Source organism: Phocoena sinus, chromosome 14 (assembly GCF_008692025.1).
Source record: "Phocoena sinus isolate mPhoSin1 chromosome 14, mPhoSin1.pri, whole genome shotgun sequence".
Taxonomy (NCBI): Eukaryota; Metazoa; Chordata; class Mammalia; order Artiodactyla; family Phocoenidae; genus Phocoena; species Phocoena sinus.
The window spans coordinates 76,931,823-76,951,032 of NC_045776.1; the positions used below are offsets into that span (position 1 = coordinate 76,931,823).

The 19,210-nt window shown below is 34.8% G+C and overlaps 1 protein-coding gene across 2 annotated transcripts in view; it reads right to left on the reverse strand.

Moving 5' to 3' along the window:
- The window catches only part of MED13L (mediator complex subunit 13L), a 307,721-nt gene that overhangs the window by 127,877 nt on the left and 160,634 nt on the right, over positions 1–19,210 (reverse strand). For both annotated transcript variants that reach the window (XM_032602718.1, XM_032602716.1), the window contains exon 3: positions 5,665–5,749. In XM_032602718.1, coding sequence (XP_032458609.1) covers positions 5,665–5,749 — 85 coding nt within the window. The remainder of the gene's footprint in view (positions 1–5,664; positions 5,750–19,210) is intronic.

Below are 19,210 nucleotides of genomic sequence, written 5' to 3' on the forward strand. Positions count from 1 at the left end.
TAATCACCTCTATTGGATCACAATGCCACAGGGCATTGAAAGCTACTAATTTACAAATATAATGTTACTGTTATCATATAATTCCAATTTTCTCCATGCTATTTTTACTGTACTTTTCCAAATTATCTTCACTCTAAACACCAACTCTTGGCAAATAAGAAGCTCTGAGCCAAGGCAATTTTACAGCTGTGTTATAAACTACCATGGGTGAATAGGCTGACAATCCATTAGGAAAGCAGCACCAATGGACTACTCCAAAGAGCCATTATGTTTTACAAATACCAAATACCCATAGATTAAAGTCTCCCTAAGTAAGCATGGACCGGACAGAGCATAACAGCTTCAAGAGACCCATGTAATCTTCCATTGTGTGCAAAGCAATGATTTGCATTTTAGAGGGGGGAAAAAAAAACACAACAAAACCTTTCCATCAAAATCAGCTGTGTTTAATTTTAAAAACTTAAGAAAATTATAATTAAAGTATACTACCACACATAATAACAATTTGACAGCATTATGGCAGACATTTTAAGTATTTCTTCAAAGCTACAAAAGCAAGATTTTCATAAGTCCCATATGTGGTGCAAATCACTAACGCATTAATAAAAACTCTGGGTGATATGAACTGCACACATTTCCTGGATTTGTTTTAAAGCTTTTCAACCAAATGTTTTACTTTATTTAAATAGTTACATGAGAACGATATGGTATATTATGAAAACTATACAAATTATAATAACATAAGAGTAATAGCCATTAAATCTGCAATGTTAAAAATGCCAAATGAAATTTCTGAAAAAACCTGCAGGTTTTTGTTTTCCAAACTCTATTCACAGCAAAGTGCTTTTCTATTACTGAGTGTGAGACAACCTAAACTTAAAATACAAAGTGTAACCTTTGACAAGTTCATTAGAAATACATACAAAATCCCATGAAATTGCAAAGACTGATGAAGAACAGTCTGAAATAGAGCATTATTTTTACAAAGAGAAAGAGAGAGAAAGCAGGCACAAAAGGGTGAAGCCGGGGAGTCAAGTCAAATTAGCAGATTCTATAGAAGTAAAAAAACAAAATGGTATTTTATTATTCTGGTCATTTTGCCAAAAAGGGATAATTGATCATTAAGAAAACAGGAAGCACACTACCTTCTAAGAGAGGAAAAATAACCATGATTGTATGATCTAAAACCATAAGAGTTAGAAGGCCTACACACTTTCAGATACTGAAATTGTGACTCAGAAATCACAGGTGAAGAAAATACCCTAAGAAGCCAATATGGCTCAAAGGTTTCAAAAACATGTATAAATACACCGATAATTGTGTCTTAGAAACATATCTGTGTTTTTAGTAATATAAACAGCACCTGTTTGGAGTATAGGTTATTAGAAGAGGGAAGACCTCAATTAAGAGGTATGGTAGATTGTATCCTTTTCCCAAATATGTGCTATCGCTCCCTGTCCCACTGACATCAAGCTTGGCCATGTGACTTTGGTACCTCCCACTGACGGATAATACCTTCTCATCCACTTGACTTTAAGCTTGGTGGTAAATGTCCTGGTCAATGAAATATGAGCAGAGATGGCATGTACCACTTCTGAACAGAGGCTTCAATGAATGCGCTATTATGTATTTTGCCATTGTTCTTTGCTCTTTATCGGGAATCTTTGACAGGGGGTGCCCCAACAGCATAATTCCTGCCTGGAGGTAAGAGGACATAGAGCAGTGCTGCAGTAAATGACTCACAATGGTCAGCAGCATGAGCAAGAAATGAACCTCAACTGTCAAAAGACAGTAAGAGCTTTCAAGGTCTTTTGTTACTGCAGCATAACTGAGTCTAACCTGATTGATTAAAGAGGCCACTGCAATACTTCGTGAAACACATGAAGTTTTAAAGTAGGTCAGTGGCAATCAAAATGAAGAGAACTGAACTAACTAGAGGAATATCTGGTAGGCTGGAGGAAAGCGGTGAGGATATATAATAAGAATATATAAGGATATATAGTAATATATAGTAAGAACCACAAACAAGGAAAAATAAATAACTTAGGGGACCAAGATAGTAAACAGGCCACCCCATGGAAGTAGGATTAGATGAATTATATATGACCCCCAAAGAACAGAATCAAGGTAAAGAAAAGAAAACTACAGGGAGACAGACTTCTGCTCAGCATAAGAAAGACTTTCTAACAGTGAGTATTCTCAGAAGATGAGAAGAACTTTGGAAAGTTCGGCTCACATAATCAGAAGTATTCAAGGAAAGGATGGAGGAACACATAAAAAGGATATTATATTTAGAATGGTATTCCAGAATTAGCTGGGTCAACAGACTAACTGACTTTTAATGTTGTATCCAACCTTGGAAATAGTAATATCAATACTTCTGTTAGCGAAACTAAGTCAATCTTATCTAAATAGAAATGCAAAGACATAACAGAAAATTGCTGAGAGTAAGATAGTAAATTAGGTTGTAAACAGATAAGTAAGTTACAGCAAGTGCTCTAAGCTATGAGAAGAACAAAAGGGCAAGCATGTATTAGCCAACCCAGTTTCTGTTGACAATGAATAAAGAGAGCTAAAAACAATCATGTAAAATGCTTCCCTGGCTCATGAGTAGGGTAATTTTCATTCATATAACAGTTACTTAAAGTTTGATGAAAAGACAATATTATTTTAAAGGACAAAAGAACTATTAAAAATTTTCAAAAGAATCTCAACTCATCCATTCTAATAGTAGAAAGGCAGCCGAACAGCTTAATTATTCATTATTTTCTAAAAGAAACACTGTTTTGTTTCAAAATAAACTCCTATAGGAGAATTCAAATTAAAATACGCAAAATAATAATTTATGGGGAAAAGGAATTAATAATTATTGAAAATAGGTCAAGTATTACATGGCAGGCATCATATACAACATCTAACAAAAGCTCAAGATGCATAGTATCCTACATTTAATTTAAAGGGCATTAACTAAGACTTTGTGAGGTTAGGTCAACTGTCCAAATAACAGACCCTGAAATCAAACCAAGGCCCAACCCAAAGTTCTTCTGAACTATCTCAAGCTTTATTGCATGACATACTGCATATGACACAATTAACTTTCTTATAAAATAATAATTCAATCTGACCTAGACTACAGTTTCTATCATAAATTCTGAATACATGAGCACAGAATGAATTAATTTTCTGCATTTCTCTTTTCTCCCAGTTTTTCTGCTCTTCTAATTTTCTTCCAACAAAGAAACATGCTACCATTTAAAACACAAAATACTAAAAAGAATACAATTCAATCACAAATTCATTAATATTTTTCTGAAAAGAATTATGATATAAAAAACAACACAGTGAGCTACAATTTTTAAAAATATGTACTTTGTTCCATATACATTAAAAAATTATTGGGGCTTCCCTGGTGGCGCAGTGGTTGAGAATCCACCTGCCAATGCAGGGGACATGGGTTCGAGCCCTGGTCCAGGGAGATCCCACATGCTGCAGAGCAACCAAGCCCATGTGCCACAACAACTGAGCCTGCGCTCTAGAGCCCGCGAGCCACAACTACTGAGCCCGCGAGCCACAACTGCTGAAGCCCATGCGCCTAGAGCCTGAGCTCCGCAACAAGAGAAGCCACCGCAATGAGAAGCCCGCGCATCACAACGAGTAGCCCCTGCTCGCCGCAACTAGAGAAAGTCTGCACGCAGAAATGAAGACCCAACGCAGCCAGAAATAAAATTAATTAATTTAAAAAATTATGTTAAAAGGACTGTGTTTAAAGGTACATTAATTACTATACAGATATAAGAGCTTTATTCTGGCACAGAATTATGGAAATAGTAAATTTTCCACATTTTCCTGAAGGGACTTTGTGTATACGTGTGTTTTGTTTTGTTTTGCAATGGGAGAAAGAACTGCCAAATATCTGGAACATTTAAGAGTACTCAACTCTTAAAATCAATGCTTCTAAAATATACTGCCTTAGTAACAGATAGCCTCTAGGTCTACTCCAAATCACAGAAGCAGGAACAAAAGTTCAGAATGAAAAATAGATAAATTTGGTGGGAAAGGGCTTTCTGAGTGACTTAAATTATGACAACTTATTAACTGTAACTTAAGAATCCTAAGCAGTGATATTACCCTAGATAATAGCTTGGATAAGAAACTTAAAGGTACTAGAATGTCCTTCCAGTTTTGATCACCTAAAAGAACTATATATAAACTCAGGGAAGGAAGTACAAAGTTTTTCCCATAGACATTCTTAAATAATCCATTCTTTCTCATCTATGCCTCCGCTTAAAACACCATCCAGAGCCTGGGACATGTTATGCCAGCAAGGAAGGAGGTGTTCAAACAATGATGAGGACAGGTCAAAAAACCACAGGAGCCCTCATGAAGGGGCTTCCCCCCGGTCGAATCTGCAAGTACTTAGGCATCAAATTAAATGATACTGATAAATTATAATTCACTGAGTAGAACAGGAATCCCTCTTTTCCAAATTTATATAGATAGAAAGATTAAGGGAGAAAGAGAAATACATAATCAATCCATGGCAGAAACTGAAAATCTTTTCCTTACAAAAGAATGCCAACAAATAGAAGGAATGGTGGCATTACAGTCATACAAGTAATAACTGATGTAGACAAGGACCACCAATAGAAGCTTAACCAAGTGACTCAGAATTTCATAACAAATGGGATAATTACACAATCTCATTGGATCTGGCCACAAATTACTTATTAATTTCAAAGACAGAAATAACAAAGATCATAGTTACTTATTAATCTACAGTGGAGAACCTTGGCAGAACACCACTCACAAGAGGGATCAATGTTAATAATCGTCAATAATGAGAGGCTCAACAAATGGGCCTCCTCTTTCGATACACTGAGAAGGACACAACATGATTTCTATGGTACTCCTATTGAAGAAGCATAAACTAAATCTAATCATGAGGAAACTATCTCAAATTGAGGTACATTATATAAAACATATGGCCTTAACTCACCCAAAATGTCAATGTTGAGAAAGAAAAAGAAAGGTTAAGGAACTCTTCTAGATTTAAAATGACATGAGAACTAAATAATAATGCATGATTACAGACTAATCTTGGGGGAGGGAAGTTAAGCTAAAAAGAACGTAACTGGGACAAATGGGAACATCTGAGTTGAACTACGGATTAGATAATGGCATTTTATCAAGGTTTTATTTCCCAATTTTCATAATTGTGCTGGGCTTATAGGAGAGGATGTCCTTGTCCTCAGGAAATGTACACCTAAATACTTCGGAGTTACAGAAAAAGAATCTCAAGTGTGTAAATGACTCTCAGGCGTTTAAGGGAATAAATCTGAATGCACACACATGCACACACATGATTCACATTGGGTGCAAAAGCAGGGTGGGTGAGAGGGTGAGGAATCACACAAATTATAAAGCAAACTGGGCAAAAGAAAAACTGTTAGTGAAGCTGTGTGAAAGGATACATGGAGTACTTTGTGCCACTCCTAGAAATTCTCTAAGTTTGAAATTGTATCAATATAAAAAGAAAGAAGAGATTTATATACATTTTTATAAAGTTGTATGTGAAAGTGTTTTCAGAATTACAGGAAACCCTCTGAGTATCTAGCATTATACTTGGGTGTGTCAAAACCACCGTGATGATATTCCTTCTCTTACCTTTCTAACAGATTGTGGATCGCTTTGAAGAGCAGCGTCCGACATTCGTAGGAAAGGCCATTTTCCCAGAGTCCTTCTTCCACAACTGAAAATAAAACAAAACAAAGCAAAACAAAAAAATGAACCAGTAAGCAGGGCATCCAAATAAAAATAAAAGAAACTTTAAAAATATTTTTCTAAAGCAAAGTTAATGAGCTAATTTAAGTAGATTAAATCACACTGAAACACAGAAAAGAAGTTAAATAATTGCCCAAAGTCATAAGATACTTATGTACAGAAGGGAATAATGTGTTTTGATTTTAAAGTTATTGAAATATAGGCATGTTACAATCCCCCTCCACATAAAGGTCTTACCAACCTGCCTCTTCAAAGTTTGAAATCATCCAAAATTCTCAAATTAATCTTTCTACCTAATAATGTCACAAAGACTAATTTTGTTAAAGTTCTATTTAAAGTAACAAAATGTCACAAATTAATACAAAGGTTACCATATGTATATTAAGAGAGAAAACCAGGAAAAAATATCCAAAAATGACATTACACAAATTTCTCTAAATGTTTTGAAAGCAGTAGGTGAATATGATTTTAAGGACATGATTTTAGGGAGAATGTCAGAAAATTAAATCTTAATATAACATCAAATTTATTTCCTGAACTCATGATTTCATTAATGTTTAACATTTGGGGAAGCATCATATTTGCCTTTGAAATATGTTGTAGCATTACTTAGAGCCACAAGTAACTCTAACACAAGAGAATCCAACAGACTAACAATGCCTCATGTATTCCTAATGTTCTTTTCATATGTAAAAATTATAAAATGCCCTAGAGAAGATAGCTAATTTTCTTCTAAACTATATTAGTTCATTTCAACATAGCAAAAAATTGAAAGGATGCAAACAACATCTGCAGAAGAAAATTTCCTCTGCCTTTTACTTGGTGTCTTGACAAAAGTACTCACCAGAGAAAATTCTGACAGAGAATTGAAACACATGTTAAACCCACAACGCATTTTTAATGCATTTACCACACCAACTGACATCTCAAAATGCATCTCTCCTTATTTTCCAATCAGAAAGAATTCAAAAAAGTGTACTTACATTTAAGGGTTTTCTCTACAGGACTTTTTTTAAATGATAAAACTGGATAAATATTTTTTTTCTTGGGATGTCAGATAACTCTTTATCTTCCTGACTATGTGGCTAATCATGACCTACCAAATTTTTCCAAATTAACCTCTTCAGAGACATTTTGTATTATTTATAACTAGAGAAATGGAAATGAAGTACAGCAAATAAACAAACATTCCTGTTATCAATACATTATCTCTGTTCAAGACAAGACATCCAAAAATTTTCTACAGTCCTCTAAAGGCATCATGAATCTCTATTTTCACACATTTATCTTTGGGGTAGAGCTTTCCTGAGTGAGAAAGCAAGCTAACATTTCAATAAAAGGAACATCCCATATTAATTTGCTTTTATTTCCTAACGTACACTAAAAATTCCTAAAACTTCATCAACATTCAAAGTCCAACTCTTCTGAATTACTCTTCAAATCAGTCACCAGTAACAGTTTTTTCTACATATTAGTCTTTTGTGCCATAAAGAGTACTGGTGATGCAGTGTTTATGAAAAAAGTGTCCCATTTGTCTTTCCAAGATTTTCTTCCAAGTTGGTGACACCCATTCTGCATATTAAAAAAAAAACTTTTATAATTAAAACCTTCAAACATATTTTAATATAGAATAACAGGCCTCAAATAAATTCCTAAACCAAATTATCAACATTGTGTCATCTGCTTAACCACCCTTTTTTCTTTCTTTCTTTTTGTTTTTCTTCATATATTCTGAGGCAAATCCCACTCCCAAGTACTTCATTATATATCAAATCAGAATCTAAACAAGGTCTATCAAGTACCTCTCAATTTATATCTCTTAAGTCTCCATAATTTGCAACAACTCATCTCCTCTTTTCAAACATGGCATTTATTTACTGAAGAAACCAGGTTAGCTGTTTTATAGAATACCTCACATTGTCATCTGATTGTTTCCTCATGATATTATTGTTTAATGTTGGCGCTACTTTGACCTTAACAGAAGATGTCAAAGGAAAGTTCTCAAATAACAGAGCTCTATTTCTTCCTCAAATGATCCTCAAATAATTTGTTAACTGAAATGCTGAAGGGTTATAGCTGTCTAGACATGCAATGTGGAATACTAAACAAATGTGAGCATGCACAGGCAATGCCAATTACATCATTGTCTTAAGACACCACTATGATTTTATCCTGATTTTAACAATTTTTAAAATAGGTCTTAGAAATTTTTTCTTGAAAAATAATCTTACAAGAGCAATTACAAAAAACCTACACCTAACATCGTACTTACAGTTAAAACCCTGAATATTTTCCCCTAATATCAAAGACAAAGCAAGGATGTCTGCTCTTACCACTCTTATTCCACATTACAGTGGAGGTCTCAGCCAGTACAAGAAAAAGAAGTACCAGGCACACTAACTGGAATGGAAGAAATGAAATGATCTTTTTTTTTTGCAGATGACATGACTATTAGAAAGTCCTAAAGAATCAACAAAAAAAAAGCTACTAGAACTAAAACTGAGTTTGAGTCAGTTAAGGTCAACAGATACAAAACAATCATAGTTCTATAAACTGTAATGAATAATTAGAAATTTTTTAAAATTTGAGTACCATTTATAATAGCACCAAAACCCATGAAATCCTTGGATCTAAATCTTACAGTTGGGAGACTTATACCAACTGATTTCCAGATTTACTATAAAGCTAGAATAAACAAAACGATATGGTACACTACAGAAAGGACAGATATACAGATCAATAGAACAGAATAGAGAGTCCAGATATAGACCCACAAATATATGGTCAACTGATTTTCAACACAGCTTGCAACGGCAATACAGTGGAGAAAGAACAGTCTTTTCAACAAATGGTGCTGGATTTAATGAATATCCCAATGTAAAAAAAATCAGCCTCAAACCCTACCTCTCACACCATACAGAAAACCTCAAAATGGATCATAAAACAAAATGCAAAACCTGAAACTATAAAACTGTGAAAATATAGGAGAAAGCTTTTATAAGCTTAGGTTAACCAAAGACTTCAAAGATACGACACCAAAAGCATGATCCATAAATAAAAACTGTTAAAAAGAGCTTCATCAGTATGAAGAACTCAGTTCCTTAAAAAGCACGCAAAAGTTACATTAAGCTATGGAGAAGATAAGCCACAGATGGGGGAAAAGCAGTTACAAATCACATATCTGACAAGGACTTGTATTCAGAAGACGCTATTCTTGAAAAAAAATCCCTAAACAAATTTAAAAAAAATTTTTTAGAGAATGGACAAAAGATTTGAACAGATACTTCACCAAAGAAGATACATGAATGGTAAATAAAAACATGAAAATATGCTCAAAACATCACTAGTCATTAAGGAAATGCAAATTAAAATCACAGTAAGATAACACCCATTATAATGGCTTAAAAGAAAAACTGAAAATACTAAGTGCTAGTGAGCATACAGAGTAACTAGAATTGTCCTATACTGCTAACAGAAATGCAAAATTAGTACAGTCACTGTGGAAAAGTTGACTTTGGCAATTTTTCTAAAGTTAAACATACACTTTACATACAGCCCAGCGATATCCTTCCTAAGTATATATTCAAGTAGAATAAGAACTTAGGTTCACATGAAAAACTTCAGCAAATGTTTTTACTTGTTTTTTTTTTACCCCCCATAATTGACAAAAAGTGGAAACAGTTGTCTCTCAACTGGGGAAAGGACAAACAGTGGAAAATCCATATAACGGGATACTATTCAGAAATAAAAGGAACTACTGATACACTCAAACCATGAATGAATGTCATTATGCTAAGTGAAAAAAGCCATACTCAAAAGACCACATGCTATATGATTTCATGCACATAATTTCCTGCAAAGGTAAATGAGGTAATGTAAACTGCTCAATGGTCTCCAGGGATGGGGGTGGTTGGAGGAGGGCTGATAACAAAGGGACATGAGAAATTGGGGCAAGGGGTGGATGGGGGTTGGGGGGGCAGGTTCTAGATTATGCTTACATTGATTTTTTGAAATACATTTTTAGTGCTAAAAATGAGAACAGGGTGTGAATTAAAAGGACTCCTATTCTAAATATGTATTCTAAACATAATTGTTTTTACCCAAAGGATTGGTGTCTATTTGGTTAATCTTCACTCATAAATTATTAAAAGCAAAAAACAAAAAAACAGTTTAAGCAAAAAGAGACCGCAGACCTGATCACAGTGTTCCTCCCCAACAACACAATATACTGTTATTTACATTATGTACTTTATGTTAATTCCTATAATACAAATAGAACAAAGTAATTCAGGAAAATATTTTTGGTTTTAAATATTAAAAATTAATTTGAAAATGAACCTTTATTAATATAATTAAATAATTAATTAAATTCTTATATCTCCCTCATATAGTATTAAAAAGTTTAGGAAACAATGTAAATGAAAACAAGGAAGAAAGTAATTACATGAAGTAAAACAGATCCCACTACATTAAGCTCTTGTTTAAGAAAAGTAAACTAAAGGTGAAAAAAATAGAAAATTATGAATTATCCTATAAGTTAACCAGTAAAATTTTAAATAAGTCAGTAGAGGTAATTAAAAAGGATACAGTGTTTGGACTTCATATAAACATTAAAATTTCATAAGTTACATATTTTATTAAAGATTTGAAAGCAGTCAGTAATTCACTAGAAGTCAACAACTGTGATCCAAGATTAACCACTCTAATAAATACTATTATTTAAGCTATGGATTTAAGGATAATGCATTAACATGCTAACCCTTTTAATTTACTATCTGTATATAGCAAATAAACTTGTGGAAAGGAATATAAGTCAGACCATACTTTATTTCTTATCTATTTCACATAAAAAATTTCCAGAAATACAAGAGTGATGTATATTTCAATGAATCTCTAAAATTCCAAAATAAGTTAAATCTAGAATGACATTTTTGGAGTCTAATAATAGATATTTGGCCGATAATCACTGTCCAACAGTTCTTGGCTGTGTTATACTTCAAGCACCAGGACAGAAATTAGGAATGCTCTCAAAAATCAAATAGACTTTGAAAACCACTGTGAGGCAAAATTACTTTAAATACTTGGCAGAACTGCTATCAAATGTTTAAAGTCTTTTATTTTAAAATAATAAGAAGAGGGCTTCCCTGGTGGCGCAGTAGTTGAGGGTCCGCCTGCCGATGCAGGGGACACGGGTTTGTGCCCTGGTCCGGGAAGATCCCACACGCTGCGGAGCGGCTGGGCCCGTGAGCCATGGCCCCTGAGCCTGTGCGCCCGGAGCAACGGGAGAGGCCACAACAGTGAGAGGCCCGCGTACCGCAAAAAATAAAAAATAAAAAATAAATAAAATAATAAGAAGAAAGTAAAATAACTTAAACAGTCAAGGTTAGTTTTCTACCCAGAAAACAATCTTTCTCATTTTATAAGGCTTTATGTACCAAGTTTGAACCAAGCACTACATATAAATGGAGGGGAGGGGGAGTGCTACTTTCCACCACAACGCTATGAGACAGAGTAAAGGACACAAAACATTCACTTTTCCCACTTTTGCCACTCAGTACCTGACTTCTTCCCATAGGCAAACTGCCTATTTCATGAGTTCTGGCTGGGGATGAAGATGGTCAGTCACCCTTAACAGGAGTTGAAAATGCTGACTCACCTACAATGTGGACAAGGATATATCCTAACTACTAGATGCTCCGGCACCATACTTTGACCACGGATCTAGGGACTCAAAAGGGAGTGGATGGAGAGATCTTTCTGTCAGCACTAAAAAGAGAGGCTACAAGATCAAGTTTCCTGAGGTTAAAGTAGCAGAGGTACTGTAGCATCCAGTGCTTGGTGTTGATAGCACCAGTTTCTCATCAGACCAACCTGGAGCACTGATCCTAAAAGCGAATACTCAGTATTCTTTTAACCACCTCCTTTTCTTAGTTTACAACTAAGAACAATGATCAATAGTTTATTCTTATCTCTATTTTATAAATGAAAAAACTAAGGCTTAAAAATCTTAAACTTGCCCAAGGTCACATAATATATTCAAAAATCTAGTTTAAATGTATCTATACTCAACAGCTAACGGGATCAAATGCATTTTATATCTACTTTTGTAAGTAGTAAATATACAAATTATTCCATTAATTAAACTCCTCAGGGGAAGCAATTTATTTTCATAACTGCACCGACTAGGACATTTCAGATATTCATAAACCTGTTTTGAACTGACTTGTTATTATGTGTGCACATACTTTTCAAATTTCATTGGAATTAGCTTCAATCTAAAATCTCCTTATATTCAGTAAAGAGGATTAGTAGCAAAGATGGGATTCAAATCCAACTTTTCTGCCTATCGCCCATGCTCTTTCCATTACACCACTTCTCCATAAGGCTTGTGTTGTTAAACTACCCCACCCCCCTTTCATTCTTAGGACTGACGAAAGGCAACCTTCAACACTTAAATTTCCCCTTGGATTCACAATTTGCACCTTAAATTATTGTCTTCTAAATAGCTGCAAAGTAACCTTTTCAAAGGTTAAACAAAACTGAAATCACAGAAACAGGTTTTTTAACTAATTTATCTGATACATCCTCCTCCCAAGGTAAAATTTAAACCAACACTTCATTTGCTTCATACTGAGATTTTTCAGAAAGTATCCTCTTTTGAGGGGGGCAGGGGGAGGGGAGCCAGGGCATAGTTGCTCTACGTTAAGTTTCTATAAATGACATGAGGCGCATTTACTACTTAATTCTCTATCTCCCTTCCAATGTGGACAGAGAAGAATAACAACTGACAAGAAGTTTTACAAGAAGGCCAGCAGGTGCAGGGCCCTATCCTTATGAAACCTACAATCTCCCCAGGGCATAACTGTCTTCATCTTTTAAAGAAAAGAAAAAAGCCTTTCTAATTCTTTTGATCTTTCAAGTTTCAACTTAAATGTTTATCAACTCCTTAAGATTATAAATTAGCAAGAAGACTATCTCTATAGTGTATACTTAGGTATAATGGAAAATTGTTTCTAAAACTTTGTTAATAGTCTCAGGAAATAAAAGCACCAAGAGAAGTAAAATGAATGTACAATAAATGACTGGCAAAACTCAACCAAAATAAATTCCTAAATTAAAACTTTCTCTTGATGTTATGTGGTCAATTATAGCCAGACTGAAACTGAAAAATAAAACGAAGTACTACCACAGCTGCCTACTTAAAAAGAAAAACTATTTTGGCACTAAAGTTACTTCACTTAAATTGCAAAAGCTATAATCAGAATTTGTTTAAATGGCTCTTATTTAACCTTTTTTAATATAGTAATTCTCATAATCAAATATTTAAGCTGCAAAAGTATTATATAAATGTTTTCTTTTAGCAGAGAGACAGTGTTTTAGAAAGGAAAATTTAAATAGCAGTCTAATTATTGCTTAGTTCCCAAATAATTTTTCAAAATAATCACAAATTGTAATACAACTTCTTTCAACTTTGCGAAACATGGCTCCTTGCAGAACTAATAAGCTCCTCTGAAAGAAAAATCAAATAAAAGGTTCAGAAAAAAAAGTCAATATGGCAAAATATCAAAGCAGCATATACTTCAATGATTTTGTGTTTCCCAGCAGAGATCCTGGAAAGATATCTTTTCCAATTCGAGAAATGAAACTGACATACTTTACTTGAAGGGGAAAAAAATGGGAAGAGGGAGAATGGAATAGGCTAGGGAGGAGCATAAAGATTGTGAAACCTTCAAGAAATTCAAGCTCATGCTTTTAGAATTCAGGTCACCATGCCTTACACAGTTTAAAAGTAGAATTACTTTCAAAGAATACATATTTCCTCTGAGCTATGATACATATTTCCTTTTAATGTATCATATTGCAGCAACAGCTGAAATGAACGTCTAGACATCAAAAACACTTCTTGCTCCCACCTACTGCTTTTTTACCTCAGGCATCAAAACTTAATGAAACCTATTATCCAGAACATCGAGTTCAGTAACCACATTGGCCATTGCAAATACTGGAGGGGGGAGGGACACTTTCAGGGATGGCACTCCTTATTCAGCCATTAAAATTACTGAAAATCAAATTGTACTCCAAACTCCAGAAACACAAATAGATTAAAGCAAGGCATATGAAACGAGGAGATTATTTGCCAGTTAGATTTCAGTGACAAAATGCTAAAGATAATGCAGCTCTGAATCCAGGATTTATAATTTTCCCACTGCCTTTATGTTCAACCTTTATCTGCAATATATAAAGCCCACTAGTTTTGTTATTTTTAACTATTAAATCTACTACCTAGGAATTGTACTAAGCAAATATTACAATAATGTTTATCAATTTATCATTTATCCATTTAATTTTAAGGGTTGCAACAAATGAAATATTTTAAAGATAAATATATAGAGATTTTTGAAGTGTCTGCTTTCTTTTCTTTTTTTTAATTGCGCTATAGTTGATTTACAGTGTCTTCTTAAAACTGACTCACAAAAAAACTGAGTAACAAAGTAGCATAATGCTATGTTAATTCTGAAATACAGCATTATACCCATAAAAAATCCAATTACATAACAACACTATTGATTGATCACAGTTATGTTGCCATTGACTGCCTTGTAAAATCTATATTTGAAGTCATTAATAACTAAATGGACTGACTTATTACTTAATTCAAATTCAACCCACTTAGAGTTCTGATTTCCTTGATTTGCTTGTGGGTGTAGAATATTTGGTATCAGTTAACAAATCTATGTTGAAATGGATTTTAACTATCCCAATGTCAATTCATCAATCAAATAAGAATTAAAGATAGAAGATATATATATCAAAATGCTCCATTTGTTTTGACCTATTTGCCACTTTAAATGATTACGAACGTTGACAATATTCATCAGACAGAAGCACCGTTGTAATTCAAAATTTTAACAGTATTATGTCTAACTAAGGAATCTCTAACAGCATGAGTTCTCTGCCAGTTGCAGGATAACCAGAATTTTAATGACGGTTGCTACACAGCACTGTAGCAGTTGAGACATGACCCAAGTTAGCATTTCAATGGATCACAGGACTCCACGTAAAGCCACTAAACTTTAAATTGACGGAGACCATAAAACTAAATTTCTAGATAAATTGAACAAGACCTTCAAAAGATAACTGCTACAGAAAACAGTCAGGCTGCAGTGTTACTTTAATAGTCACACAGTGAAAAAGAAATCTTGCACAATGGCTGTTACTGACTTCTAAGAACTAAACTTGCCCTCATTTGCTACTCCTTTCAAAGATTTTTAAGTAATAATTACTTTTTCCCCTTTCAAGCTATTAATATGCTCTTAATTTTGTTAATAATACATGTAAACAAATAAAGGCCTAGAGGGACAGCCATCAAAATTAACAGTTATTTTTGGTTGCTGGAATAATTATTTTCTTCTTCACCTCTTTGTGCACGTTAGAGATTTTCTTCAATGAACATGTTCCTTTAAAAAGATACATCATATTTGAAATAGATTTTTTAAAATAAGGCTACTATTATTTATTAAACAGCCACATGCTTTTAAAAAAAAATGCTGTGTGTTCATAAATTACAAGAAAGATCAGCATTCTTAGGACAGGAATCACCACAGGAGAAAATTAAATTTTGAAAGAGGAGGAAAACCAGATATGTGATTCAGGTAGAACGTTTATATTTAAATCCGTCAACAATGCAAAACAAACATTTTATAAACTTCCTCTAAGACAATGACTTTAATCAAGATGACTCAACTACTGATTTCAAGATTGGCACAATTGAGCAGTAAAAATTAAAAATACTTCCTTCCACTCTTCAGACACAACCTGATTTGAAACACAACACACACACACACTCACACACCAGACTGCTACTAAAATTCTGAGAGAGCAAGTCCCCAGATTGCCTTTCACACTAAAGCTCAAACAGTTGTCTGTCACTGCTCTTACAGTGAGTAATCCATGCAGCTGTAACTGTTTGAAATGCAGCTGTCTCGCTGGCATTCTCTCCCCACCCCCACTCATCCAGCATTTCGGTTCTTGCTACAATAATCTTACAGAGCATTTTACAGGAGGCTTAGCCCTGGCTGAGGGCACTCTGCAGCATGACCGAGAGAACATGGAAACACGATTCATTAGACACGCCTGGAGTGATAACAATGGTGCTGCTTCTTGCTGCCTTTCATTTCGTACATCAGGCTGAGACTAATGCATTCTCGTTACACAACAAGCACATTTATAGACAGGAAAAAACTGTAATCACCTTTGATTAAGAGACAGCATATTTTTCCTATATGAGCCGCCAGCCATACTGACAGAATAATTATTTTTTTAACTGACAGGTTAAAATAGCAAATGTAGCAAAAATAACATCTGCCTGAGGGGGAGGGGACGGGGAGGGGCTGGGAGGGGGAGGGGCTGGGGAGGGGAGGGGCTGGGAGGGGCTGGGAGGGGGAGGGGCTGGGGAGGGGAGGGGAGGGACTGGGGAGGGGAGGGGGTAGGGGAGGGGAGGGGAGGGGGTAGGGGAGGGGAGGGGAGGGGGTAGGGGAGGGGAGGGGAGGGGGTAGGGGAGGGGAGGGGAGGGGGTAGGGGAGGGGGAGGGGAGGGGGTAGGGGTTGGGGAGGGGAGGGGGTAGGGGTTGGGGAGGGGAGATGACCACTATTGAAGACTTCGTACGCAGAGGTTTCTTAGACCAGGCTCGGTGTCATATCCTTGAGACCTGGTGGGTACCTTGGCTTATATTTAAGCTACACAGTCTATGACAAATAGAACAGGCCCTTATCAAGCAATCTCATTCTATACATCTAATTCTTTACATGTAAAAATTACAGAATTTCTTTGGTCACTTCATGTGTAATTCTTACTGACCTCCCTTCTTTCCACTTCTGTCACCATAGGACTACAGAATTCAACAGTAGTATTAATCCTCTTCTCTTTTTCCATTATCCTACTTTTACTACAAAATAATTTATCCTCTTTTACATAAAATGCTAGGCCAAAACAGAAAACCTGCTTCCTATTTAAAGAAAAACAGCAAAAAATGTAATTTTGATTAAAAACAGGAATATAGAATAATTATTTTATTACCCAGCTTCCTCAATCACTCAAAGCACCCAACAAAGGTTTGAATTATAAATTTAAAAGACCTAATTTAAACTGAAAAAAGTCGTAAGCCACATTATACTGACAACGTGTAAAGTCAATTTTCTTAACAGGAATTTTGTTACTTCTCCATATACCCAGACAATTGCAGTCTTTTGTGGGTTCATGTATGTATGTTGCTGGATTATTGTTTATGGGGAGTTTGACAGTTGACATAAAAAATATATTTATTAGCCAGGAACTGAAAGTTTATACGTTAAACCAAAATATTGGAAAGTACTTTTTCAAGGTTAGCAGACTATATAATTAAACATTTTTTAAAAGATGGTCAGTCTCTCTTTTAAGCTTTCTATAACATTACTCTATTTTACACTAAGAATGTGCTACAAAACTACCAAAACAATCTGTACATGTGAACATTTGTTAAAACAGTAAAGGACCAAAAGTGAGCAAATAATTGAAAAAGTCTGGTTCACAAAACTTTGAGTCCTAAAAATAGCCTTTTTAAAAAATGGTTATGTAGAGCAAATGAATTTTTGTAAAACAGCAAAATGCTTAAGCAATTTTTAGCTGTTGGATTTTACAGTTTGCTGACCTGAGCTACCACACCAGGCTAGAAACTAGGAAATCTGCTGCCTATCTTTAATGTTTCTGTAAGAGGACCACTGACCCCTAATACGCATTTAAACACAGTGTGTTTTGAAGAGAAGTCTGATGTGCACCACACTATGTTAGAATTACACATTTAAAAATTTTATCATCTGGCATAAAATAACATCTACTATAGAAGATAACATCTATACAATTTCTACTCTCTAAGTGCCCATCTTGCCTCCCTTATTTTGGTCTTTTTTACTGTAACAAAGCATGACTCCCCCCAAACTAATCAAATTACTTCCACAAGCTTTCCCGGCCTGTTTTATGCTTGGAAAATACAAAATTAACCACCAATATCAAATATGTCACCACAAACATTATTTTTAAAACTTCAGTATAAGTGAATTCTTACTTTAATAAATAACTTGTTGGTTTACATATGAATTTCCATTATATTAACCCAGCTCTTAGAAGAATCTCATATCATTATTTTTCACTCTTATAAGGTGGAATGTATAATTCTCCCCTGAAGTCTTCAAAGTTAATTTATGCTTAAAAAACTTTTTTAAACAACCTATTAGAAAGCAATAAAAGCTTCTCAAAACTTTAAATTGAAACATATCCAGAAAGACGTTGTCTTTATTCCAAAACTTCTGACATACTTTTAAAGTTTCCAACTCCTAAGCGATAAAATTTTAAAATGACCTAAATATTCCAAAACTGCCAACATTTTTACTTCACGTAGGTGTTTCAACACTAAAAGATTCCTTTGCAATAACATGCTTCAATTATGAAATTTACAAGTGCTTTGGGAAATGAGGATCAGTTATTTACACAGTGGTGTGAATGAGTTCAATCCTATTTTCTTTCTAAACTTGGCCAGAATGGCATTTTGATTGGAGGGTGGGGCGACCCAGTAATTTTGGATAGGGCACAATCTGGAGCTGGGAAGGGATGAGTAGGTTCAATAACACAGAAGGCAGTGGTTTAGTCCCTGTGATCCTGGGAGCACGATATCCTGTGAAAGAGCCCCAGCAAGTTTCTGGTCTTTTCCATCTCCACATTTAAAGTAGTATGGCTACAGTTTTATCCAGTTATAAATAATGGAGTTCTTCTGAGGGTTCGTTTGAAAACATAAATAAGTACAAAGAGTTTGTAAAGAGGACAGAACTTGCAAACCACTAGAAAAGGAAAAGGAGTAAATAGGACCAGAAACCCACAAAGCCTGGGTCATTCCCTAGCACTAACACTCCCCGGCACCGCTGCTTCCTTCACAGTTATCTCCACTTTCCTTGAGATTCTTTCCAGCTTGGCAATTGCATGATTCTAACTATGTGCTCTATAAGGTGGGAAAGCCTTCCAAGACAGATGGCGAGGACTTCAAATACAGAGTCAATTCCTACCCAATCCACTGGTTCTCATCACAAAACCCAGTACACAACTCAACACTAAAGTTAAGCATTACTGGTTAAATCAGTTTACATAGGCTAGCCTTAGAATCTATCCACCGGTTAGAACAGGTTTTTCATGGGGAAAAAAAATATGCATTTTCCAAATAATTAACTTATAAATGACCTTTTGGAAAACACGGTATTAATACTTACTTTGTCAACTGGTGTTTGCCCATGTTGAGTCTCCTTTCTAGTTTTTAAAACCAGCTATTAAAAATACAACAATTAAGTTACCTTAATGAGCATTTATTACTGAAAGGAAAAGGAGAGAGTTTTGATAGTGAAGAAGA